The sequence below is a fragment of the Physeter macrocephalus genome, chromosome 11 (assembly GCF_002837175.3).
Source record: "Physeter macrocephalus isolate SW-GA chromosome 11, ASM283717v5, whole genome shotgun sequence".
NCBI lineage: Eukaryota > Metazoa > Chordata > Mammalia > Artiodactyla > Physeteridae > Physeter > Physeter macrocephalus.
The window spans coordinates 113,989,606-114,016,398 of NC_041224.1; the positions used below are offsets into that span (position 1 = coordinate 113,989,606).

Below are 26,793 nucleotides of genomic sequence, written 5' to 3' on the forward strand. Positions count from 1 at the left end.
GCCGCTGAGCCTGCGCGTCCGGAGCCTGTGCTCCGCAACGGGAGAGGCCACAACAGAGAGAGGCCCGCGTACTGAAAATAAAATAAAATAAATAAAAATAAAATAAAATGTATAAGAAGAATTTTCTTAATACTTAAAGGTGAGGAATCCAGAAATATGGTACTAAGCTTGAAATTCAAAAAATTGGAAGTGAAATATTAGGAAAAATGTAAGTTTCAGAAAATTTCTACTTAATTTTTCATTTAGCATTTGAAATTCACTGTGAGACTAATTAACTGTAGGATAAAATGACACTAAGGGATTTATATCTTGAAGTGAATGATTAATCCTAAAAAGAACAAGTTTCATCCTTGTTCCTAAGTTTGTGAAGTTTTTATTTTTAGATTTATTATCAGTCCTTTTATGTAACATTTTAGGCCAAAGTATAGTTTATATCTTGCTTCATTTACAGAGATGCATCTTGGGAATTAGAGGAAAATGCTTATCAAGAGCTTCTGCAGCACTATGAGCATTGTGATGTCCGAAGATGTCGTAGCAAAGAAGGGCGAGACTATAATGTGCCTGACAGGTATATGGGGAAGTTCAGTTTTGCTTAGTGTCCTTTTTTAAACCTTCAGCTTGAGAAAGTAGGTTTTCTAGTTAGTGAAATGTACTTTTGCTCTTAGGATGTTTGAAATTTTAACTTGAGATGAGGTATATTTATTAAATGTATATTTACATCTGTTTACAGAGCAATTATTGCAGTTGGCATAATTGTAACTTTTGTGGTGTGTTTTCATGAGGCTCTGTTTTCTAGAGCTCTCCTGTGGTAGCCAGTAACCACAGGTGGCTATTGAGCACTTGAAATGTGGCTATTCCAAATTGAGAGGTGTCATAAGTGTAAAATACACACCGAAGACTTATATGTGTCTTAGTTTACTAGGACTGCCATAACAAAATACCACAAACCGGGTGGCTTAAACAACAGAAATTTTTCTTCTCAGAATCCTAGAGGCTAGACGTCCAAGATAAAGGCATTGGCAGGTTTGATTTCTTTTGAAGCCTCTCTCCTTGGCTTGCACATGGCTCCCTTCCAGCTGTGTCCTTCTGTCTGTGCCTTAATCTTTTTTTCTTATTAGGATACCAGTCATATTGGATTAGGACCCACGCATATGGCCTCATTTTATCTTAATTATCGCTTTAAAGGCCCTATCTCCAACTACAGTCACATTGTGAAGTACTGGGTGTTAGGTCTTCAACATGTGAATTCTGGGCGTGACAGAATTCAGCCCATAACAGTAAGAAAAAAAGACCTTAAAATATCTTGTTAATAATTTTTTAAATTGATTACCTGCCAAACAAAATGACTATATTTTGGAAATACTCAAATTTATTTCATTGTTTTTTTACCTTTTTAAATCTGGTTACTAGGAAAGTTTAAATTACATATATGATTTACATTATATTTCTATTGGATGGCACTGTTCTAGAGGTTAAGAAACTAGATTAATCTATCAGTGTTTGTTTTGGATCACTATAAAAAGGATTTGGCATTTGAAATTTATTGATTACTCTTTTGTAGTATCCGTAGACATTGGCTATAATGTTAACAATCGTTTTTTGCCTTCTCTGTACACTATACTGTGTGGGGTATTAGAAATCAAGAGTATCTTTATTTTTTAAGATGCAGGATAAAAAGTAACAAATCTAATTTTGTTGAAATTTTTATAGGAAATTTTGATAAATTTTTATCCCTGTTATATAGTCTTAATTAATATGACAAACTGAAACTTAAAGTGCAGAGCAGAATATTGGGAGCCTTATCTCTTATGGAAAGTGATTTGGCTAGGTGAGCTACTACTTATTTTGGAAAACTCAGCTGAAGTCTTGCAAGCTTTGGAAAGTTTCCTCTAAGAAGGTCTTACTATTCCTGATTCCCTGTTCTGGGCTGGATTTTCCCTTCATTGTGCTTGTTACAATAGAGTTGACATTATTTAAATTTGTCTTTGCCGTTAGACTAAAGATTCATTAAGGGTGGCGGTCTCATTGAAGATGTCAAGTAATGTGTGTTCTTGCCTAAGTTATTTGATCTGGTGACCCTGATTATTCATCTGTAAACACTAATAATACCCTGCTCAAGGGTTGTGCTGAGATAGAGATGAGATTAATGTATATAAATGTGCTTTGTAGACAGTAAAGCACTTTAGAGTTCTAAGAAGCAATATATTTATTAATAATGATATTTTCTAAATTCATTTTAGGCTATTTTGATTAACTAATATACATATTTCTTGTATACCTCTGGTCACCTAACCATTTGCTACCAAACTCCCTTTTCTTTCTGGCAGCTACTTTGCCTTTTCTCCTAGGACACAGAGTCCTGCTATCTGAATGCTTTCTTTGCAGTCTCACTCCCTCTCATCCTAGTGATAGGAAGGTAATTTTGCTGAAAGGCAGCATGGTGGAGTGGTTAGGAGCATGGGTCTGAAGCCAGGTAAACTGGATTGGAAGCCTCACTCTGAGACTTACTAGCAGTGTGAACTTGTTTGGGCAAGCAATTTACCCCTCTATGCTTTGGTTTTCTCTTCTTCAAAATGGAGGTAACTGGTTTTTCCAACCTTCTGAAATTTTTCCAACCTTCTGAAACTTTACGTGTAAAGAGTGAGAACTGGGCCTGGTGTATAAGCACTCGTTAGCTGTCATCTTTCTTTCTCTTCATCATCAGTTGGCAGAACTATCTGGGGAAGAGAGGGAGACACAGAGAGGACATACCCCTACACACCCATATCCACACAGAGGGAGATTCGCCCACACCTACCAGAGGTGAAGTTACGCAGCTAAGTCTCTTATCACCCACATATCCACATAATCAGGGAGTATATCCATTTCTGTACAGACGGATGTATTCATAACCAAACAAGGAGGAGGCTGCACGCTGTAACCCACACCCATACAGAGAATGTGAATGCTGACTGGCACATGTCACACAACACAGTGGGGAAACATTGGGAGTGGGGGATTGAGGGGAAAAGATGAGAGAGAATATGAATGCGGGTCAGGTAGTAAGTCTGGATCCTGTTGAACTGCACAGTACTTGGGGTGTCTGAGCAAGCTTATTATAGGAAATAATTCCTCACCTTGAATGGGAAAGATAGTATTTTAGGTAAGATAATGTATTTACTGAATGCTTCTTCCATATCAGACATACTTTGGGTATATGTGCATGTACATGCTGATATTTAGTTTAGTATTTTAAGATAGAGAATATTTAAAGAAGGAAGTTACAAACATAATAAATGAAATGGGGGAAAAAAACTACTTTAGGAAAAAATAATGCAGTATCAAAGCAGATAATTTATTTTCCTCCCTTGGGTAAAAGGGTTGGTTGTGTGTGTGAGGTGGACAGTGAGGTGTGCAGTGGTGCTGATGGTCGGAATTAGACTAAGTTAATACCACATGGAAATAATCTGCTTCTCTTTATGTCCTCAGCAAATGGGAAATAAAGCGCTGTCAGTGTTGTGGTTCTCGCGGAACACATTTAGCCTGTTCCTCACTACAATCATGGGAACAAAATTGGGAATGTTTGGAATGTAGAGGCATTCTTTACAATTCAGGTAATATTTTGTAATTTTGAATAAAGATGTTTTTATTTAAATGCATATTATTAAAAAGTTTTTACCTATATTCCTATTATACTAACATTGGGTTTTAAATCTGTAGGTGATTTCCAAAAAGCCAAAAAACACACATTACCCAACACTAATGTGGGAATAACTGATTGTTTGTTGGAGGAATCCTCACCTAAATTACCCAGACAGTCTCCTGGAGCCCAGCGTAAAGATCTGCTGAGGTGTGTATTTTGAATTGGAGAAAAATATAAAACTCTGTTTTGAGAAAATTATAACGGGAAGTAGCTATATACATTTAGAGTATTAGCTGTTCTCAGAGTAGTTTGGAAGGGTATTTTTCAAACTGCAGTCCCTAATTTGATGTAGAAAGATGATCCTTGGACATTGCCCCAACAGGATTATTTTGAGTACATTAATTCCAATTACAGATGGAGAAACTGAGGCAGGGAACAATTGAGTTAGTCCAGATAATTGTCTGGAGGTCTTGTTAGGACACTGGTTGCCTGGCCTCATGCTCAGAGGTTCTGATTCTGTTTATCTGCTCAGGGCTTAAGAAGCTGCATTTCTAACAAGTTTCCAGGCGCAGCAGCTGCTGCTGTTGCTGGTCTGGGGCCACACTTTGAGAATTAATAGTGTAAACTGAAAAGTACTATTTAAAGGCATGTGCATTCTGCTTAAAATATGTAATCTCTTTAAAATATAGTTCTCTCATACAGTGAGCAGAGATTACATTTGCTCTATCTTTAAAGGATCTAGTGAACATGAAATAAGTTGCAGTTAAAAGCAGAAACTAACATACCATTGTAAAGTAATTATACTCTGATAAAGATTTTAGAAAAAAAAAAGATGCAGTTAAGCAAGTATGTCCAGGGAGGTAAGAGTTTGAGCTCTTATACCTAAATCCAGTGAATTGTATAACATTAGGTGATTTTAATTTGGTAGAAGATTGGGTAGAGGGGATCAAGAATTTAGACCTAAGGTTATCAAATAACTTTTTGGTTCCACTGGCGGCCATTGTTTGCTTTTGGGTGGGAGTTGGGGAAGAACTTCTTTCTATTCTTTTTTTATTTGGCTGTGTAACTGCTGTGACACATAAAGTACTTTAGAGTACTTACCTCTATGTTTAAATTCATGTTTTATAGGCAAGGCAGCAAATTTAGAAGAGATATTTCGACTCTAATAATAGAGCTAGGATTCCAAATTAAAAAAAAAACTAAAAGATTATTTATCAACAAAGCCAATATCTGGAGTAGTGCCTTAGATGGATTCAGAAATCAAAACTTTAATCCTTCATATACAATTGAAATAGCATATGTTAATGAAAATGATCATTTTGGAAAAGAGCAGCCTGGATCAAAGCAAGAATTCCTAAGTCTCTTAATGCAGCAACTTGAGAACTCACCATTGTTTGAAGGGTCCTTGTCAAAGAACTTGTCTCTCAATTCTCAAGGTAACTGTTTTCTTTATTATTGTACATACTGAATATACCATGTGTTAAGAAAGAGATAGCAGGTTAGAATTGATACTTAGTACCTGTCAAAATGTATAATCACTTTGTTACTAAAATAATGATAGAATCACAGAAAAGGTGGAAGTGATGTTTTTTAAAATAAATTTTGTAGTGAAACATTTTTATTTTAGAATATTCTTAATTTCTTTGTAGCAATATCCTCCTTAAAGTGATTCCATAATTAAGTATAACTTCTTAAAAATGTACTTCATTTTAATTTTAATTCATTTGAATAGAGTGGCCAAATGGGATGAATGAGTTTTTGAGCTCTTCTTGTTCATATACTTGAAATTTGCAGTTGGCATGTTTCTTCACAACCTAGGATTTTTGTAACATAATTTTTTGGTTCACATATAACAGATTTTTAGCATACTTTTGCTTTCAAGAGTTTTTTTTTTTTTTATTTAACAGAATTATGTATATGATACTTTTCTGTCTTTACTTCTGGTAAGGAATTGATGTGATTAAAACAGGCATCTCAAAACACTGGTTAATTCTAGCATTCTTTTTTTTAGGAACTTTTATAACCACTTTTGCTGTAATAGGAATTTGAGAGAGAGTGAGAAGACATATCATCCCATTTGACTTCCTTCTATGTTTTCTTTAGAACTTCCTCACCATTGCCTGAAGTATCATTGAAATCATTGAGAAACTACCAAGGATCATTAGTACTATGTATAGTACACACAGTTTAATTCTACACTCCCTTTAAAAAAAAACAAAAACACTCCAAGTAATCAGTATGTTAACTCATGGCAGTTTTGGTACAGTGGAGAGAGTACATGGAATTTAAGTCACAAAATCTGAGTTCAATTTGTACACATCTACTTCAGTAGCTTTATTTCCATAGATTAATTGCATAGTCCCTCTGGATCTCATTTTCTTCATCTGTAAGATGTGACTACTAATATGTAGTATATAAGGTTATTGTTGAGGAGATTTTATTATTATTTCAGGTATTGTTAATGTTACTTGTTAATAAATTACTTTTAATTTTTAGAAAAAAATAAAGGAAAATTTACATGATATCTTTTTGACTTATCAAAGTAGCTAAAACATTTTAAATGACACATTGAAAAATATTGTGATGATATGGTCAGATAGCATATAGTGTTGAGAGTTAATTTGTACCATTTTGTATATCAACAACCTTAAAATTGTTCATATCCTTTGAACCACTAATAATGTATGTAGGAATCTATCCTAATAATCAAAGATATATAAACAAGAATGTGTAAATAGATGTTGACTGTAACATTGTGTCTCATGTAGTTGAAACTGGGCTAACCAGTAATAAGGGGGTGGTTTACATTGCAGCACATCTGTAAATTAGTTTGAATGCATTCATTAACTGTATATTTGAATAATTTCAAGTAGTATTTTAAAAATTTACAATACAGTAAGTGGAAAAAGACAGAAGTCAAACTATTTATGTATATATTTATATGCATATGAGACATATTATAAATACACCAAAGTGTGTATACTGGTTATTATGGTGGTAGGATTATAGGTGATTTTATAAAAAGATTTTCTGTATTTACATATTTTTCTACAATAGATTGTTACTTTGAATTCAGAAAAAACATTTGTAAAATTGTATATTTTAGTTGAAATTTATATTTTATACATTATTATACCTTCTATGAATTAGGTTACTTTACATTTGTCTAAACCTTGGATTTTTTAATTTTTAATTTATTATATATGTATTAATTACATATGATGGTTATATAATAATAAAAGAAGTTTATTTGATATATTTTATCTGTATTTACAGCTCTGAAAGAGAATCTTTACTATGAAGCTGGCAAAATGCTTGCCATTTCTTTGGTTCATGGTGGTCCTTCACCTGGTTTCTTTTCTAAAACCTTATTTAACTGCCTTGTTTATGGACCAGAAAGTACGCAACCAATTTTAGACGATGTCTCAGACTTTGATGTGGCACAGATTATAATCAGGGTAAGAAATGTACTGTTTGTTCAGACGTAGACTATGTTCTAGGTGTATTTGAATATAAATGATGGATCTGCAATAGAATAATACTCTTTGTGGAGTAGTTTAAGGGTGTCACTATTTTTGTTTACCAACAAAGTTAACAGCCATTTAAGAGACAGATGTAAAGGGCAGGCAGCTAGAGATCAAAGTGCCATGTTTAATGTTGATAAAACCAGTTGGATAATGTGACTTAGGTCTGTGGTCAGAATGGCTTGCTAACACTCCTCAGAACTAACTAGATGGATTTATCTGCCCTGCCAGAGACAACATAAGGCAGGTTCCTTGTTGCATGCTCAAGAGCAGATGAAAGTGCACTTTCCTGTCGTCAGGTGGAGCTGAAGAAAGGATGGTTACCAGCAGAAAATTTATCCTTCCTCCTACAGGGAGATATGAGTGATGGGTGGAGAGAAAGACCAGGCTGAATTTCTTCTCTGTGGAAACAGTTGGGGAGACTCAGTGTTCCTCCCCTCAAAATAGTTCCTTACCATTTATTAAGCCCTGTACTACACATGTTATCTGTACAAACTCAGTTTACTTATCATAATACCCTATAAGTAACATTGCCCATGTGTTACTGACTTAGAAAATAGTGAAACAGTTGAGACAATGAAATCCAATTCAACTTTTCTTCCCTTAACTTGTCCCATACTTAAGCCTACTCTATCCATTGTCTCAGTTAATAGGCAGTATAGTTTAATGGTTAAAAACAAATGCTCAGAAGTCAGATTTTAGTTTGAAATAACTGATATAAGCTATGTGACCTTGGGCATGTTGGGTTAATCTTGTTAAGCCTCAAGTTTCTAAACCAGAAAGTAAGAAATCTGGAGATGTGTTATTTTAATAATTCTATGTATTTTGCCCAAGACTCCTCATTCTAAAATGCTATTTTAAACTGACCCTTTAACCCTTCAATTTATTTTTTCTTTTCTCCTCTTTACCAGAAAAAATGTACTTTAACTTCGTTGTCTCCACCTCTTCTTTCCTACTCATTTAACTTACAGTCAGACGTCTGTTCCCACCACTACTCTTCTGAGTTAGCTAGTTCATTGCTGATATGCAGGGATCTAAATCTCCACATGCAAAGGCCTTTCTTTCCTAATTCCTCATCTCCTCTAAATTCTGCAATCACCACTGTATTTGAATTCATCTCTATTGTTTTCTTTAATATCTACTCCCTCCTACTTTTGACTACTACTGTCTTTTTTAATGCTTCTTCTTCCTACCCCTAAAACTTAGGTAATTTTCAGTGTTGTCTTAACAGTCCTCTTTCTATACTATTTGGAAAGAGTCTCCTCATCTATAACCTTTCTGATGATTTCCAGACCTGTATTTTTGAGCCCCTAGATGTTTATATCCAGATAAGATCTGGGTCTTCCTACCAAATTGAGCACAGCATGTTTAGGACAGAACTAATTTTTTTCCCAGAATTTGGTTTTTTGCCTGATTTTCCTTTTCTCTTCAAGAGATTTCTTATTTCCAAGTTATTCTGGAGATGGGGTTGTTTTCATTCTTCCACACTCCATTTATCAGTTTGTGTCAAGTCATCTGTCTCTAACAGTGGCCTTTCCTTCTTATTTCTAGTATGCTTACTATACCAAACTCAGGTTATATCTAAGTTTAAACAATTAAGATATTATTCTAATCATCTTCTGCAGTATGATTCTTTCACAAGTACAGGTTTGACCACATTTCTTTCTTCCTCAGGAATCCAACTGGATTCTCATTGCCTATTGAATGGAGTTCGAGTTCTTCATTAGGGCACTTGGAGCTCTCCTCATGGCTTTACTAACTCCAGTTTTTGTACTCCTAGCCAGTGTTCCTTCACTGACTTAGTCAACAGATATATCTACAAGGTGCTATGTGCCCCATACGGTTTTTTGTTTGTTTTTATTATTTATTTGGTTCTTCCAGGTCTTAGTTGTGGCAGGCGGGCTCCTTAGTTGCAGCCGGTGGGCTCCTTAGTTGTGGCATGCGAACTCTTAATTGCGACACGCATGTGGGATCTAGTTCCCTGACTAGGGATCGAACCCGGGCCCCCTGCACTGGGAACGTGGAATCTTAACTACTGTGCCACCAGGGAAGTCCCTGTATCCCGTACTGTTTTATCACTGAAGATAAAGTAGTGAACCAAACAAAGCCCCTGCCTTCTTAATATTTACATATTAGAGGAACGACAAGATAAATAAATATGTAATATACTGTCATGTAGTAAAATATATTATAAAAATAGAACAGAATAAGAGGAAGGATATCTTTTCCAAGATAATGCTTGGGGTATAGTAAGTTAAAGCATAGGCTAAGCTTCTGTAACAAAGAGACCCAAAAGACAATGGCTCAAAAAAGGCAGATATTTATTTTTTTCTAAAATCTAGATTTTAGAGTAGGGATTGGCAAACTATAGCTGTAGGCCAAGTCTTGCCTGCTGCCTTTTTAAAGTTTTATTGGAACACAAACACACCCATTTGTTATGTGTCTGTGACTGCTTTTACACTACAGTGGTGGAGTTTAGTAGTTGTGACAAGCACCATATGGCCCACAAAGCATAAAATGCTATCTGGCCTTTACAGAAATGGCTCCTGTTTTAGAGGTACAATTGTGATACACCAAGTCACCCATAGAATTGGATTCCTTCCTCTTGTTGTGTAATCATTTAGGATATTGTCTTCATAGCTGAAGCTTGCTGTAGAGGGAGAAAGTGGAAGTAGAGTGCAGGGAAATTTGACACATTTTCACTCATGTCCCATTCGACAGCTCTTAGTCACATAAGACCACACTTTAAGCTTTAAGGAAAGTTTGGCTATATGCCCAGCTAAAACTTAGGGTGATGGGTGTGGGAGGATGAGAACATATACCCAACTATTAGAGTGTGAAGGTAGTTTGAACAGGGTAGTCAGGAAAAACTTCTGAGATCACAGGAGAGATCTGAAATAAATGAGGGAATCATGTAAATACCTGGAAGAAGAGTTTTTTGGAAGAAAGAAATACCAAGGAGATTTTCTATTCAAATGGACTTTGCCTCCTAATTTTATCTTTCTCCCCCTGTAACTTTGTTCAAGAGCTAACCTATGTGAAAGTGTCTGGCACATAAATGGTTAAGTATATCTCCCTCAAATACTCTTGAGAGTATCCATTTTTTAAAATCTCAGCTATTCTTTCATGAAATCTCTGCAGGTCCTCTTTCTTGCCTCTCTAGTGCTATGTAACTGTTCTATGTCAGTTACCGCCTTTTATGGAAGTAATTTCCTATATTAAAGTGGCATTATAGTCTAGATTTCTTGAAACCTAGGTTTTGGCAGAAATATACAGTATTTATTAAACTGGATTATCAGACATTTATTCTAGGAAAATAATTCTTGGTATACTTTCACTTCACCCAGGTGTACTCAAGAATTGAGTATAAAGTAATGTGTCATTTGAAACGTAAATATCTTTCACAAGTAAATGAGTAAACTGGGTGTATTTTCTTCTTCATTACAGATAAATACTGCAGCAACTGTGGCTGACTTAAACTCTTTAATAAATGAATATTATAACTACCTAGAGCTTATTGGTTGCCTAAGACTTATAACATCATTAAGTGATAAATATATGTTGGCAAAAGACATACTTGTTTATCATGTAATTAAGAGAGTCCAAGCACCTTTTGAAAGGTAAGTTGTTCATATGTTAAGGATTCTCTCAAATTACATGTTTAAAGTGGTTAATTGTCTTACAATGTGAGATATATTTGACAAAATGTAAATGCTATTTTAAACTAATGCTTTAAAACTAACCTCTTAAGGATGAATACTGTTCTTACCATTTTACACAGTATTGCTTAAATGTATACTGCTTAGGTAGGAAAAGTAGTCGTTATCTCAATTTATAATTAATTTTTCTAAATAAAAATTATTTTTATGTACTCACACGCTGCTATTCTTTTAATAGTGGGAAATCTAAAATATATATGAAAGTAGGCAGAGTGATACACCATGTAATCACCACCCAGATCTAACAGTTATCAACCAACCGGTGGCCAGTCTCGTTTAGCTAGCCTTCCCTTGTTATTGACGCCAGTTTTATTTTCGAGCAAATTTTAAAATTTCAGTATCATTAATCTGTGTATTTAATGTATTCAAAACTGTTATAGTTGCTATCCTTACTGAAGTTCAGATTGTCTCATCTTTAACCAGTATAAACCTCTTTATATTGTTTCTTTTGAGTTCTTTTGATGTTGACCCTTAATGGTCTTTGATAGCCTTCTTGCTATATGGTATGACAAGGTGTTTCATGCTCCTTTTGTACATTCTGGCCTAATGAGCTTTGTTTCTTTGAATGGGAAATGGTATTTCAAATCCACAATCTGGATGCTAGGGATGCTTGTTTTTGCCACGTTGGTCATAGTTTCTAGGCCTTTTCAGTGGACTAAAAGAAGAAATATAGGGGTTTTTTGTTGGGTTTTTAAAAATTTTTTTAAGATAAAATACATCATAGGTTTCTACTGATACTTCAGATTCACTACTACAAGATTTTTGACTTTTTCTTTGTCCCATGTTCATAATCCCAGTTCTCAAAGACATTGGTGAATTAGAGTATGAAGTAATTCCTTGATTTATTCCACATTTCGTAAATAATAGTCACAGAATAATAATGCCAACATTATCATCAGTAACATAACATTATTGAAAATAGGTTAAACTTGTTTTTCTATTTCTTTTTGTTCTAGGGCTATGCAGTCAAATTACTGTGTTTTAAAGTCATTTGGCATAGTTATTTTCTTTGTTGTTATATTACTAACTGGGTATACATTTTATTTTCTTTTTTTTTTTCACTGACTTTTATTAAAGTTTGATTTTATTTTAAAATTATATAAAATGTTTGCATGATTCCAAAGTCAAATCTATAATGAAAGTACATTGAAAGAACTCAGCTCTGTCATCCAAATTATATTAAGATAAGTATAACTTTCATCCTTATCACATCTATCTTCCATCCCCTATGAAGTAATTAGTTTAGTGGCTTTTACTGTTTATCCTTCCATTATTTTTTTTAAATGATAGCGTGTGTGTGTATATTCATTTCTTTTATTAGATAAATAGTAACATACCGTCCACCCTTTTTCCTCCTCATTTTTTACTTGACAGTATATAGTCCTCATTCTTTTTTTAGAGCTCTACAGAACTTTAGCACTCTTCCAAATTAAAATTTAATATGACATCATAAGCTTAAACAGTTGTAAAGGATATAATTTCCAATATATATATATATTTAAAATAAATGTATTTATTTATTTATTTATTTTTGGCTGCATTGGGTCCTCATTGCTGTGCACGGGCTTTCTCTAGCTGTGGCAACTGGGGGCTACTCTTCGTTGCAGTGTGCGGGCCTGTCATTGCGGTGGCTTCTCTTGTTGTAGAGCATGGGCTCTAGGCGCACAGGCCTCAGCAGTTGCGGTGCACGGGCTCAGCAGTTGTAGCACACAGGCCCAGCTACTCCACAGCAATGTGGGATCTCCCCAGACCAGGGCTCGAACCCATGTCCCCTGTATTGGCAGGTGGACTCTTAACCACTGAGCCACTAGGGAAGCCCTCCAATGTATTTTTAATACTGTAATTAAAATAACACTGTTACATAACTGTTTAAAATGTATCCAAGTGTCTTCTGACTATAAGACTCTTACATAGCAAAATTTTCTTACAGTTAGAATTACCATTCATAATTATGATTAATACACAGAATAATCCAAATATACTATAAATTTTGATAGTTATTTTAAAACTTATTTGAAATGTATCTCTTAATGACATAGATGTACAAAATATTTTTTTCCCAAGGAATTCATATGTCTACAGATGGATTTTTTCTCATTGCTAAGTTAGATAATTCATTGCTGTTTGTTTATTTTGTGTGTGTGTGTGTTTATAGGTATGAGTAGTCTAGTTGTCAGGAAAGGCTTCCCTATCTGTATAAGTGGTGTTTAAATTAAACCCTGATTTATAAATAGGAGTTAGGCAGATCAAGATGAAGAGGGCAAGAGAAAAGAAGCTGAAGACTGATCCCTCCTTTTATGTGAAAGATAAATCATATAGCAAAAAATAATATTTTAAATATATCTGCGCTCAAGAGTCCTGTAGATGTCAGAAATAACAAGGAAATCAAAAGCCATAGTACCTCTTTATTCCTGCTCTGCAACTAGGTTCATCATGGGGGTAGGAGGGCGAAGTTGGGGGGAAGTGAGAGTAGCATCAACATACATACACTACCGAATGTACAATAGTTGGCTGGTGGGAAGCTGCAGCATAGTACAGGAAGATTGGCTCAGTGCTTTGCGATGACCTAGAGGGGTGGGATGGGGGGATGGGAGGGAGGCTCAAGAGGGAGGGGATATGGGGACATTTGTATGTGTATGGCTGATTTGCTTTGTTTTGCAACAGAAACTAACACAGTATTGTGAAGTAATTATACTCCAATAAAGATCTATTTAAAAAAAAAAGCCATTGTACCCTAAATGTCATATGAAATCAGAACCCTCAGTTTGCCCCAAACTTGGGTTTGGCATTCTGAATGGACCCCAATCTGAACCAAAGACATTAACAAAGTAATTGGTCTTAGGATTCGTAGTACTTATAGAGTGCCAGGTAAAAGCAAATACGTAACAGTGTTTAGGGAAATTTCCACAGCCTGAGCCTGCTGGGAATGCTAAAATTACATTGCTAAAGAAGAGGAGGTTCCAATAAAAGACAAAACACAACCATCTTACACAGCAAGTATTGGGAATAGCACATCAAGGATTTAAATAACAGGACAAACTGAGACATAAAAAGTCATTACAGTGTTTTAAAAGGAAAAAAAAAAACCCAAGCATAAAATGTGAAATGAATCAAATAGTGCTTCTAAGTTGAAAAATGATCATAGACTTCCAGTTGTGGATAACGTGGAGTAGACACTCTTCTCTTTATTCTTCCTGATAAGTACAGTTAAAAACCCTGAACAGTGTTTATAAAACAAACTTAAGAAGACTTTTGAAAGGTAGCAAGATGAAAGCAGACCAGCTGGGGATCTCAGCAAGGACACAGCAGAGAGAAGTCTAGACATTCTTATTTGAAGGAAAACTAAACGATTTGTCACCAGCAGATCTACCCTAAAAGAATGCCTATGGGAATTTTTTGAAATATAAAGCAAATTATTAAAGGTGGAATCTTGGAACATCAGGAAGGAAGAAAGAATAATGAAAAGAATAAAAGCACGTCTCCTCTTGTGTCTACTAAATTATGTTTGATGGCTGAGGCAAAAATTATAACATTCTCTAATGTGGTTCACAATGTATATAAAAGAAATACTTAGGAAATTATAAACAGCAAAAGGCAAAGGAACATGAAGGGAAGTAATGTTTCTATACTTGAACTGATAAAATGTTGGCAGCAGTAAATTATTACATTTTTTTAAAAAATCTGCCTCAAAACACTATAGATAAAAATGGAATCCAAAAAAATATTCAAGCAACCAACAGGTAAACAAGGAAAACGAAACAGAAACAAAAATGATCATGGAAATGAAACTTGGTGGTTGTTCAATGCTAGGCCATTGAAGAGAAAAAGAGAAAAGAGAGAAAAGGACTGAAACAAGAAATGTCATGAAAGTTAGAATAAGAGCACCCACACATATATTTGACAAAAGAGACGGAGGCTGGGCAATATTATAGAAAATGCTGCTTGAGAAGTTCTTCAGGTTCACAGGGCTTAACATGCTGAAGTGTAGTGTACTTTGTGATGAAATTGTGTTCTGAGCAAAAAGACATTATTGTAAAAATGAGCATCAATTATACTGGACGTCTTTTTTTTAGTGACATCAACGTTGAAAACAGACAGCCAAGATAGTAACTTCACAGAGCTAGTTATGTTATCATTCAAGAGAGAGGAGGAAATAAAGACATTTTGAGACAGGTTTACTTCTTTCCTGGAGAGATTAATAAAATACTTACTTAAGGAAGAAAGAAATTGAACCCAGAAGGTAAAAGTAAGATACAAGCACCCGGAGTAAGCAAAGAAATGAAAAAACCTGAATAAATAAAAACAAGCATTGGCCATTTAAAAGACAACTAAATTTTGGTAAGAAATGGTTAAAATAATTAAAATACTAGCTAAAGGTTCATCTCTAAGAAGAGAATGGACACTGTATTTATTGTTTTAAGGAACTTGTATTCTTGAGGTAGTAGTGGGGATGCATTAATTACCTTTAGATTGTTAAGCCAAGTATATATATTTTAAGGGAAAACTCTAAAATAACAGGAACAGAGTGTAACTTCCAAACCAGTTTGATGGGGGTGGGGGTAGAAATAAAGAAAACATATTTAATCATATAGTGAACAGAAAAAGAGGGATGAAAACAAGCAAGGAAAAACACATGTTCAAAGAAAACATAAGATAGAAAACATATAGGTAATTATATTACATGTAAATAGCTTAGATTCATATTAAAAAAACAAGATCTTAAATTGCATTACAAATAAATGACTTTAAAGCAAAAAAAGAGAGAAAGAAATTCTAATAATCTTTTTAAAAAGCCTTGTCCTTAAATTACCCTAATAGTGTTAAAAAGAACAAATTCTTTAGGATTCAGCAGTCTTGAATATATTTGTACCTAGCAACATGGCCTCAAAATTTACTAACAATTCTGAGGACTGTTTATAAAAGGAAGCAAGGCAGGTAGAACATCAAAAAAAAAAACATCTTGCTTTAGTGCACTCCACTAATAGATTAAAAGAGAAAAATCAAACAATCTTCATACAGTTACACATGCGAAAAAAGCAATTGCTACATTTAAACATTTATACTTAATTTTAAACTAACAATTTGAAATATCCTTATAAAGATTATCTAGTAAAGATTCAGCAAACATTATCCATAATGAAGTGTGATAAACATTCCTCTTAAGGCCATGACAAGCCTGGGATACACATAATTACCCCCTTCATTTCTACAATATGCTGGAGGTCCTAGTAGAGCAACAAGACTAAATGAATAAGTGAATGTTATTAAGGATTGGAAGAATTAAAATTATCATTGGTAGTCTACATGACTGTCCAACTAAAATAATCTTAGAACTGCTTCTGTAAAGAGTGTAGCAAGGTTACAATAGGTAAAGGACACTAACAGGGAGGTGTGCAAGTGAGAAGGAATGATAACGAAAGAAATTTGTTAATTTTAGAGTGAACACTGTACAAAAAATTAATGTTTACTTTGGGGATTTATGATACAAGGTGGAACAAAATGTTTAAGTAGCACAGGAAGAGACAGCTACCAGAGTTGCAAGTGTTCTAAGGTCTTTGTATTGTTCAGGAAGAGGGTAAATACCTGATTCACTTTAGATTTCAAATATGCTGATTAAAATTTTGAGGTAACCATTTAAAAAATATAAGAATTAGTATAACTTTTTAAATAAAAGGTAAATTGGAATTTTTTTAAAAAAATACAAAAATCGGCAGGAAGGGATAAAAAATTTTTTTGTAATTCAGTACAGTTGCCCAAAATAAAGTGACAGAACTAGTTTCCTAAATGTAGTAATAACTATTACTATATAACAATTAGAAAAAATTACTCTCAAAAAAGCAAATTGCAGAAAAATAAGTATACAGTATGGTACCATTATTGGAAAGTTTCAAAACAAGCAAACCAATACTAGTTATTTTTTAAGGATACATATATAGTGAAACTAAAATGAAATGCAGGCTATAGTAAAAATTTCAGAATAGGTAAATAGCAGTTTCAGATAGTTTTCTTTGTAAAAGGAGAGAAGGGAAACTGATGAATGGGCAGATTTAGTTGAGTGAATAGAATATTTTCTTTAAAATAATCTGAGCAAACAAAATGTTAATAATGTCTTTCAAAATCAAGTTACAGTCGTGGTTTTCTGTTATTTCCTGGAATTTTATATATGCTTGAAATATTTTAATTAAAAGTAAAATTACAAAGATGAACTTAAGTTTGGCTGAAATTTGCTTCAAATGTAGGTGAAAGTTAAAAGCAAGCAAGAAAGGCAGCAATTGTATTGTGGAGGACCCTAAAAGCCATGTTAAGGAGTTTGGACTTTATTTCATGTGCAGAGTGTGTATTATTAGTTTCCTATGGCAGTTGTAAAAAATTATCACAGAGTGGCTTAAAACAACAGAAATTTATTCTCCCATAGTTTTGGAGGCTAGAAGTCCAAAGTCTTGGTGATGGCAGGGCTTCATTCTTTCTGGGAATTTAGGAAGAGAATCCATTCTTTGCTTCTTTTAGCTTCTGGTGGCTTGTGGTTGCATAACTCCAATCTCTGAATCTATATCACATGGCCTTTTCCTCTCTGTGTATCTTTTATAAAGACAGTTGTCATTGGACTTAGGGTGAGCCCAGATAACCTAGGTAGAATGATTTCAAGATCGTTAACTTAATTACATCTGCCTGGACCCTTTTTCCAACTAAGATCACATTCACAGGTTCCAGGGAATAGGATGTGGACATATCTTTTGGGGTCCTCCATCCAACATACCTAAGGATGAATGACAGTACGGGGGTTTACATGGAAAATCAACTTGGAAGCTTACACACCTGGTACAACAGTTCCACTGGTATATGGAGAAATGAGCAGATAAAAGGGATTTCAAAAAGGAAATTCATAGCATTTGTAATTAGGAGTGGCAGAGGGAAGAGTTAAGAATGACTTTCAGATTTAGCTACACTAATAGGATGAATGATGGAGGCATTTGTTGTCACTTACGGTTCTGATTTTGGTAGTAAGGTAATTAGCTTTCTTTTGGACTTAATAAGTTTGGGTGCTTGGAATATGTGGTACCCAGCAGTCTGTTGGGTATATATTCTGGACTGGAAATAATAGATTTTTTAGTTAATGAACATAAACCTGCTTAAATAAAGCCATGGGATATGGTAAGAAAAAAGAGAAATTTGCCTTGTTACAGATCCATGAGGGACAAACAGTAACATTTAAGGCAAAGCAAAGAAAGAAGCTTTGTAAGAGACTCAGAAGGTCTGGCCAGAGATATAAGGGGAAACCAGGAGACTGATCCCATACATCATTCATGCACTTAGGGCAGTTATTCCTGAGATGTAGAAAGGAGTAGAGGGAAAGTGAATAGGAAATTAAGAAAAGGAGACAGTAAATGTAGGTAAGTCTTTCACATAGGTTGTCTCAAAGGAAAGCCGATGGGATTTAGTGAATTTTTTCCCTTATTCAAAAATGGGAAAGATAAGCATATTTTTGTGCTCTAGAGGAAGAGCTAATAGATAGAAGGGAAGATGAGTCAGTGTAGCAGGGTACCTGAGGAGGTGGATAGGGAATCCAGAGCCACAGTTAGGGTTAGTCAGTCTGGTAGGCAACAATGGTATCTTCTTTATTCTTTGCTTATTAGTGAGAATGTGCATTTTAAAAAATTCATTTGTTACTTGTATTTTCTTAATAATGCATTCATGTTTTGTATTTCCTATTGAGTTCTTTTAGAAAATGATTTGTATTTTTGTTATATTAGAGAAATTAGTGTTCTATCACGTATCAGTATTTTCCCACTTTGTTTTGTCTTTGTAAATTTCTTTTTAGCAATACGTAAGTTTTAAATTTTTATGTGGCTCAAGTTTATGATTCTTTTTCTTTGCAGTCTTTCATTTTATACTAACTAGCTTTGAAGTGTAAAATTTTAGATATCTACTTTTTTCCTCTTAATAAAAAATTGTTAGCTTAATTTTAAAACTATTCCATAAAGCCAAACAATGTAGGCATGGAATATATTCATTTTATATTAATACATTTGCTTGTTATTGATTTGAAAATATCATATCACATAAAGTGTATCCATATTTTTCTGTTTTTCCTCACTTTTTTTTCCCATATCTTTTTTTTTCTGTCTTTTTCACACATATATGTGATAGTAAATTAGCTAGAAATGTTCATTCCAAACATGTGTATGAATGTTGGCTCATTATTTTTCTTCTCTTAAGTTTTAAACAGGGTTTGAAAACTCTTGGTGTTTTGGAGAAAATTCAGACTTATCCAGAAGCATTTTGTAACATCTTCTGTCATAAACCTGAGAATCTTTCCACAAAAATTCTTAGTGATCTTTTTACAGTACACACATTATCTGACGTACAGGCTTTGGGGTTTTGGAACAGTTACTTACAGGCTGTTGAGGGTATGTAGATGTTTTATTTTTATTTAACTGTCTTAGAAATTTTGTTTTGGGATATTTATTTCTTTGAGTTTTGCTTTTTATAGTAAGACTTTAATAATGTAACTACTTATTTACAAAACTTGTTTCAAAACAAGTTTATATGACTGAGTTGAAAGTGATAGGAAAGGTTACATAGTAAAGTTATATTTTTCAGGTGTTCTCCTCTAGGTAATTTGAAGTGAGAGGCATTCTTCCTAGAAAACTTTAAATATACGGGTGATTGCCACAGCACAGGATAGCCTCAAAGCTAGTCATTTACTTCACCTTTTAAAATTTTAAGTTAGATTGAATTATTCCTTATCCATTGGTCAGAGCATGGTAATGATATTTATCATTGAGCCTTAGCAATGTAAATTCATTCTGTTTAATATGGTGTAAAACAATTTAACTTTTAGTTGAAAATTTTTTAGCTAGGTTGTTTGGATGTTTTATACCATCTTAGTTTTTCCTTTGTTGAAATAGTTTATCAAATAGCAATGGTCTAGAAGTGGTTTAAAATTGTTTGTAGGATCATATCCCCGAAAGATGGAGTTTCAAAACCTACTGAACCTCTTGGACTATATGATAATTTTATATTAAGGAAGACATTTAAATATACAGTGAGTAGGTCAACCAAATGATTGTATGAGTCCTACTTTGAAATTCAAATAAACGTATTCAATATACCATTTTCCTATTACTACATTTAGTGATTTAGTTTGCCTCTTATCCATCTCTGTTAATGTGGGTGTCTCTGCTTTTCAACATGTCTAGTCTAGTTGGGGAAGAGTCTATGATGGTAGCAATATATAACATGGATTTTTTTTTCTTTTTTTCCTTTTTTGGTATTCTTTTCAGATGGTAAATCTACAGTAACAATGGAAGACATTCTTACTTTTGCTACTGGTTGCAGTTCCATTCCACCTGCTGGATTTAAACCCACTCCATCAATTGAGTGCCTTCATATGGATTTTCCTGTTGGAAACAAGTGTAATAACTGCTTAGCTCTTCCTATCACCAGTACATATAAAGAATTTCAAGAAAATATGGACTTTGCCATTAAAAACACTCTAAGATTAGAAAAGGAAGAAAATTCTCACTTCATTGGACATTAACTGTTTTGAACAAAGAGATGCTTCTTTAAAAGCTGCTGTTGATACTTTTTATTTCAGAAATCTGTCCATCATCACTTTTGAGCAAACTTGGCCTAATAAAATATATGATATGAACATAAAGGAATATTTTGGCCACTTAAGCTAAAAAGTTTTTTTGTTAAGGTGTACCAGTCAAAGTTGATACTTTTCTATTTTCTTAATATACATGCTTCATAAACCTCAATATAAATACTTTTAGAATGGCTGTACAGACTTTCTTCAAGTGTAGTAGCATGCTATATATAAGAAGAAAACTTGTACTCACTGTTTTTGTAAATTGGGATTAGCTATAGGATGCCACAGTGATTTTTCTAGTTTTATGCAGTTTTCAAATTATTACTTATTTTATTTTAAAGCATTAAATAGGAAAGCTAAATGATAAATCTTGTTATATAAATCAAAGGCATATATTTTGGGGTATGTGTTGTATGTATCCTTTTCTAGGATGGCACTAAATTAGTTGTTAAAAATGTTTTTAGATTATTAAGTTATGTTAAAATAGATCCACACTGCAATTAGATTATGCCTAAAGGGAAGTATTATATTAAAAAGCAGAATTGCACAAATATTCTAGAATCTATGGACATTCCATAGTCTTAAAACACTTCTGAGGTGGATTAAAATACAGTTGAAAATCCCTAAGTAAGTGTCTTCTTTAAAGCCTTTGGCTTTAATCATAGGATGTTTTGTTTTTCCTGTATCCCATGTGTGGTATTAGACCACATTATGTCTGATCCACATTTTAGGTTATTTGAATAGAATGATCTCTGTGGATTGTCATTTGGTAGGTTTGGCTATTTGACAGTTATTTATTAAAGATGGTTGTATGAAAGGTAAGCTGGCACCATTGCATTATATAGTTATCTTCTTTGCTTTTGAAAGATACCTGTTATATAAACAATGTAGAAATGTGTAAGAAAGAATTACAAATAGAATGAAAAACCCACTCTAATCTCAACCATGCAGAATTAACTATTATCCTTCTATAAACTCTTCCGTTTCCTTTCTTTTTTAATTTTATTAATGCTACTAAAAGTCAAAGAATACCTAGAAGTAACAAGAGATTATGTAATAACAATTTGAAGATACCTAATCCCATAGTTGTGTCACCATATTTGTACACTTGCAAAAGAAGAAACTGGAAAAGTCTAATCTCCCTAATCTGTTATCAAATATAAATGGGTTTTTCACCAGAATAAATCATATGAGAGGTAAAATGCTTGGTTTTAAGCACATTTTTCTTGCTACATAAAGCAGGTATCAGCCATCATATTCTCATCCTCTCCAAGAAGCATCCTTAAATTATTGATATTTTTAAAGACAAATGACAGGATTGGTTTGATACTGGCAATAAATCGCTTATTAATACCAAAGGAAAACTAAAACATAATCCTAGTATAATTTGTTACATTTTCTAACAGACCCAGCAAATTAAAGTTTAACTTTAACTTGAAGGTTTTAAAACATTAAACAAGGCATTTCTTTGTCTTGTGTTGAATTCTGTTAAATTATCAAAAGTAATTAAAAGGGGCTTCCCTGGTGGCGCGGTGGTTGAGAATCCGCCTGCCGATGCAGGGGACACGGGTTCGTGCCCCGGTCCGGGAAGATCCCACATGCCGCGGAGCGGCTAGGCACGTACGTGAGCCATGGCCGCTGAGCCAGCGCGTCCGGAACCTGTGCTCCGCAACGGGAGAGGCCACAGCAGTGAGAGGCCTGCGTACCGCAAAAAAAAAAAAAAAAAATACAGCTTTTATAAAAAATACAGCTTTTATTCCAAATGTGTTGATAAACTGGATATTTTATTTCTTAACCTACCTAGTTTTTATAAAATTTTAAAAGCCATTAAACCAATACAAACCAGAAAACCTAATTAAAGCTATTTTCTGGTTATTTGTAGTTTGAATTCATTTAATTACAGTAGTAATTAAAGCTGTTAAAGCTCACATGTTTTGGGGTGGGGAGGGCTGGTGGGAAGGCAGTGTGCTTGGGTTGGCTACAATTAAAAACAGTGTTTCAATTCTTTTATGTGTAGACAGGGCCTTAGGGATAAAGTGATGTAAATAACTTAGTATATTCACGTTTTAAAGTGAAGTATAAATATTCATATTGCAAAACATTTCCTGGCTTTAAGGATGTTCCATCAGTATGATTTTAGATTAATCTTTACAGTCAAGATATGTCAGAGAAAACTGTAGGTTATTTTCTGCATTGTTACTATGTCAAATGGTTGGTATTATGTTTGTTCTTTTTCAGTTCATTGTTATAGCCAATGCATAATTCCTACTGACATTGATTTTAAAAAGGAATTATGCTGTAAACCTTTATAAATGTGTATATGTATTTCTTAAGTATTTCAATCATCTAAATGCCATATATTTCAAGCTTGTTTTCTGTTACTCTCATTATCAAGAAAAAGCATAAATTTGCCTTGTATGCATCTACTGTTAATGGTCTTAGGTTAGTTTTATATTCATTTTTTTTAAACAATTTTAAATTTTTTGGTGTGAGAAATTCATCTGAAGGCATTTTATACAATTCTCTACTATTCTTGTACTTAGTCATTTTACTATTTTAGTATTTAAGGTAAAGATTCTTTAAAATATCTCATCAGAAACTAGCTCATGACTTTATACTTTGTAATATTTAATTTCCATATTATAAATGAGTCATTATTTGTTTGGGTCAAGTAAAAAGCTTTCATTTGATTACTAGAGAATTTACTTTGGCTTCTGTTTTATTCCAAACTTCTTATAATTTTTTCCCCTAATTATATGGAAGCTCTTGGAACTTTTGTACTCGATGCTAAATGTGCAGTAAAGGAGAGTGTAATATAATAGGTAAGTTTTCTCAGTGACTTTGCCTTTTACATTCAGTCATTATAAGAAAATGATTAGAACAAGATTCTATTTATAAATGTGTAATTCTTATATATAGTGCTTATCACAGCTTTGTTGCTAATTTTACAATAAGCTATTAAACTAGGTTTATGCTCTTAAGTGATGCAATGTAAAGCATAAAAACACATTGATGGATTACTTGAATGTGTATTACGTATAGTTTAGGAAAATTTGGATTGCTTTGAAGAAATCCTATTTTCAAGTTCTCATTTTGACTGTTATCTTTTCAAATTGCCAAACATATTCCAATACCTACTGTATGCCAAGTATTATGTTAGGTGATAGTTTATGTCAGCCTAGTTTCCCTTTTTTTAAGACTTCAGATACAACAAAGAAACATGACACTTATAATGAAGTTTTCTAAATAAATGTGTTTCTGCTACTAAATGTGAAGTGCTTATATAAACTAAATCAAGTAACTTGTTAGGATTTAACAAGGTTAAGATTCTGACAATACTGTGTAGATAATAGATCCTTTCCCCATTTGAGAGATCCTGCAAGCAATTATTGGCTGAAACGTAGGAACCTCTCTTGAATGAGCTGTTCTGAGGTATTCTCTGTTAAAACTATCTATTCCCTAATGTAAAATAATAGTTTGCCAGAATAATTATATTATTTTAGCCAAAAATCTGGATAGGTAGTGTCAGTTAAACAGCTAAAAAAATTAGGTTAACTAACACTCTAACAGCCATAGTTTAATTTTTTCCTTATTCTAATAACACATTACAAATACCTTAGTCTTAGCATTACAGGGACTGTTTGTTTACTGCCACTGTTCTGTGGGACATATATTTCCTATACATTTGTTTGCCCACACTATGTGCACTCCTTGGTCAGGACAGTTTTTATCATTTCAAATGTATATACTGTACACAAATGTTAAACATGCCTTAGTGTTCTGTGTCATATTAGTCATATATTTTGGGAGGTCTATGCTGGAGCTCTGAAATGGTTAGATAGATTTGCATTTGAAAGTAGATGTAACCAAATGAACAAGATTGGGCTCTCAGATGTTGACAGTGGGAAAGCCTGTTTATTTTATATTCCATGAAGACAAAAAATTAAGTAGAACTTTCCCATAGGGCAGGAACTGTCATTTCTGTTTAATTGCAACACACCTAGTTCATTGGTGATTCCACTTTTCTTTTTTTTATTCCACATATAGGAAGCAGTAAAAAATCAGCTATAAGATGAGTATGGTCTGAGGATCTAATATATAACGTATATATATATATAATATATATAACGTATAATTGAAATATGCTAAGAGAGTAGAACTCAAAAGTTTTCACCAAAAAATAAAAATATATATATGTGAGATCATAGATGTGGTAAATAAGTGGGGGGAATTCTTTCACAATGTATACATATATATCATATCATCACAATGTACGTTTCAGATATGTTGCTAAATTTATCAATTATACCCTCAAAAAAGGTGAAAAAAATTTACATAAGGAAAAAAAAAAGAATGTAGGTCCAGTTCTAGGGTGTTCCCTAATGGCATTAAGAATGAGATCACCTGTCTTAAGTTTCATAAAAATAAACTTTTGTGTTTTGTTTAAAAAATTTGCTCTTTATGTAATCGTTGGGGTAACTTAATTTCTCATAAATTCGAAAAGTTAAATGTTCAAACCAGTTTTTGAGGCACAGGGTCTATAGTTTCATTTCAGAATTTGGTGAAGCTTCAGAATGAACATATTCAATAACTAATGCAATATCCTAAGTGAACTCTGTTGATCATATGGGAAATGAGTTGTGTCCATTTTTGACATCCAGTAAAATAATCTATGGATTAAATTAGAAATCATTAATATTGGATACATTTTGTCATCACATGGCTTTAAGTGTACATTAAGACACCTGCACTATCCACTTACACCCCCTGCCAAAGTAATGTTTTGTGATTTTGCAGTTACTAAAAGGAGGAAAATACGAACTGCCATTTTGCGCCTTCCTGGCTTCTGTGTCCATGTAGGCAAAACAACCCCATGCAGCTAGACCATTTTCCCTAACAGATGAGATTAAGAAATCTGCCTGATTAGAGCAATGCTCCGAAGCCGTCTGTTTCCCAGAAAAGGAGCAAACCGGAGACCCCTCCTGCTGCACTGGGGAAACAGAAAAGGGAGCTAGCGTTTAAGTGCCAGTTTTGTTCCAGGAGCTTCATTTACTTTAGTCCTGTGATCCTTAAGCTCCTAGATTATTATCACCACAAGAGATCTGCAGACGACCAAAGTAACAGTTCGGTATTTAGGTTCTTAGCACTACAACACGCTCCTGCCCTAAGAGCTCACTTTAAAGCAGCTACCCTTTGAGAAGCTGTGGCTTGATTAGACAGGGTAAAGATTCCTACTATTCCGCCGCTGTAAAGTAAACACTGCCAGGTGCTCGTGTATTATTCCCACGTTGGGTCTCTAAGTTTTATGGAGAAAGCTGAGAGTATGGGAGGGTCACCCTGGAGGAGGCGGGGTTCGGCCTTCTATGGTCCCGCCCCTCCGATCTTTGCTTCCGGGGCGGTCGGGGCGGCCACGTCATGATCGGGCTGCGCTCTCCAGCTGGGCAGTGTATGGTGGGAGCCAAGATGGCGGCGGCCGCAGCAGCCAGTATTCGAGAGAGACAAACAGGTACCGATTTATTCCATTCTCTTCCCTGCGGTTTTGTGCTTGCCGTGAGGACATATTCCTCTTCTTGTCGCCCTCACTCGGTCGCGTTGCGTGCAGTTCGGAGACGGACCTCCAATAGTTTAATCCCGTTCTCAGACCATCGGGAGCGCTTCCCCTTTTGAGTCTTTAGGGAAGAGATGCCATTAGCTTGAGAACTCGGCTCTCAGATGTGGTGCCGGAGAAGAGGCTTCAGGGGTGAGCGGGTTGCTGCGGTCCTGCTCTTGTCTCTTTCCTACTGGGCCTCAAAAGGCCATGGCGACCAGATCTGGCACCTGGCATTTCCAGCCCTGTGTTGCCACCTATGAGGTCTTCGGGTTTGTTTCTGCGCGTGGTTAAGTTCTCTCCCATTTTAATGTTGAGAGTTTCATTTTACGGCACTTACACCACAGTTACAAATTTAGATGCTCTTTTCAGAGCAGATTACATTCTGCCATTTCTCTCCTGTGGACCAGTCTTTGGGGGTACCTGAAGAGAAACGCCTTGTGATAAAGATTTCCGTCTTCAGCATGCTGGAATGGGATATAAGAATGGCAAAACGAATGAATTAATACCTTTCCCATTTTAATTATTTGGCAAATTAGTGTTTTTAAACTACGCATTATTAGTTTCATGTTTAACAGAGCATGGTTATATAGCTTCCATTTATACCGTGAAGTATGGTTTTAAAAAATACATATTCTTTCCCTTGAGCTTTGATATTTTTTCCACCTTAGATACTTTTAGTTTTGCCTTATTTTTTTGGAAACTTCTGAAGGCAACTTGGTTTATACCTGTTAGCTAATTGTCTT

The 26,793-nt window shown here is 34.3% G+C and overlaps 2 protein-coding genes across 8 annotated transcripts in view; both read left to right on the forward strand.

Annotated features, from left to right (window-relative positions):
- The window catches only part of G2E3 (G2/M-phase specific E3 ubiquitin protein ligase), a 55,863-nt gene extending 35,443 nt beyond the window's left edge, over positions 1–20,420 (forward strand). For all 6 annotated transcript variants that reach the window (XM_007118111.2, XM_007118113.4, XM_007118112.4 and 3 more), the window contains 8 exons: positions 452–568; positions 3,469–3,593; positions 3,700–3,829; positions 4,751–5,058; positions 6,899–7,080; positions 10,594–10,766; positions 19,083–19,273; positions 20,150–20,420. In XM_007118111.2, coding sequence (XP_007118173.1) covers positions 452–568; positions 3,469–3,593; positions 3,700–3,829; positions 4,751–5,058; positions 6,899–7,080; positions 10,594–10,766; positions 19,083–19,273; positions 20,150–20,406 — 1,483 coding nt within the window. In that variant the 3' untranslated portion in view covers positions 20,407–20,420. The remainder of the gene's footprint in view (positions 1–451; positions 569–3,468; positions 3,594–3,699; positions 3,830–4,750; positions 5,059–6,898; positions 7,081–10,593; positions 10,767–19,082; positions 19,274–20,149) is intronic.
- Positions 20,421–25,882: 5,462 nt separating this feature from the next.
- The window catches only part of SCFD1 (sec1 family domain containing 1), a 131,171-nt gene continuing 130,260 nt past the window's right edge, over positions 25,883–26,793 (forward strand). The window contains exon 1 of one of the 2 annotated variants that reach the window (XM_007118118.3): positions 25,883–25,966. In XM_007118118.3, the coding sequence (XP_007118180.3) occupies positions 25,909–25,966 (58 nt within the window). In that variant the 5' untranslated portion in view covers positions 25,883–25,908. The remainder of the gene's footprint in view (positions 25,967–26,793) is intronic. The other variant, XR_003681874.2, reaches the window with a different exon arrangement.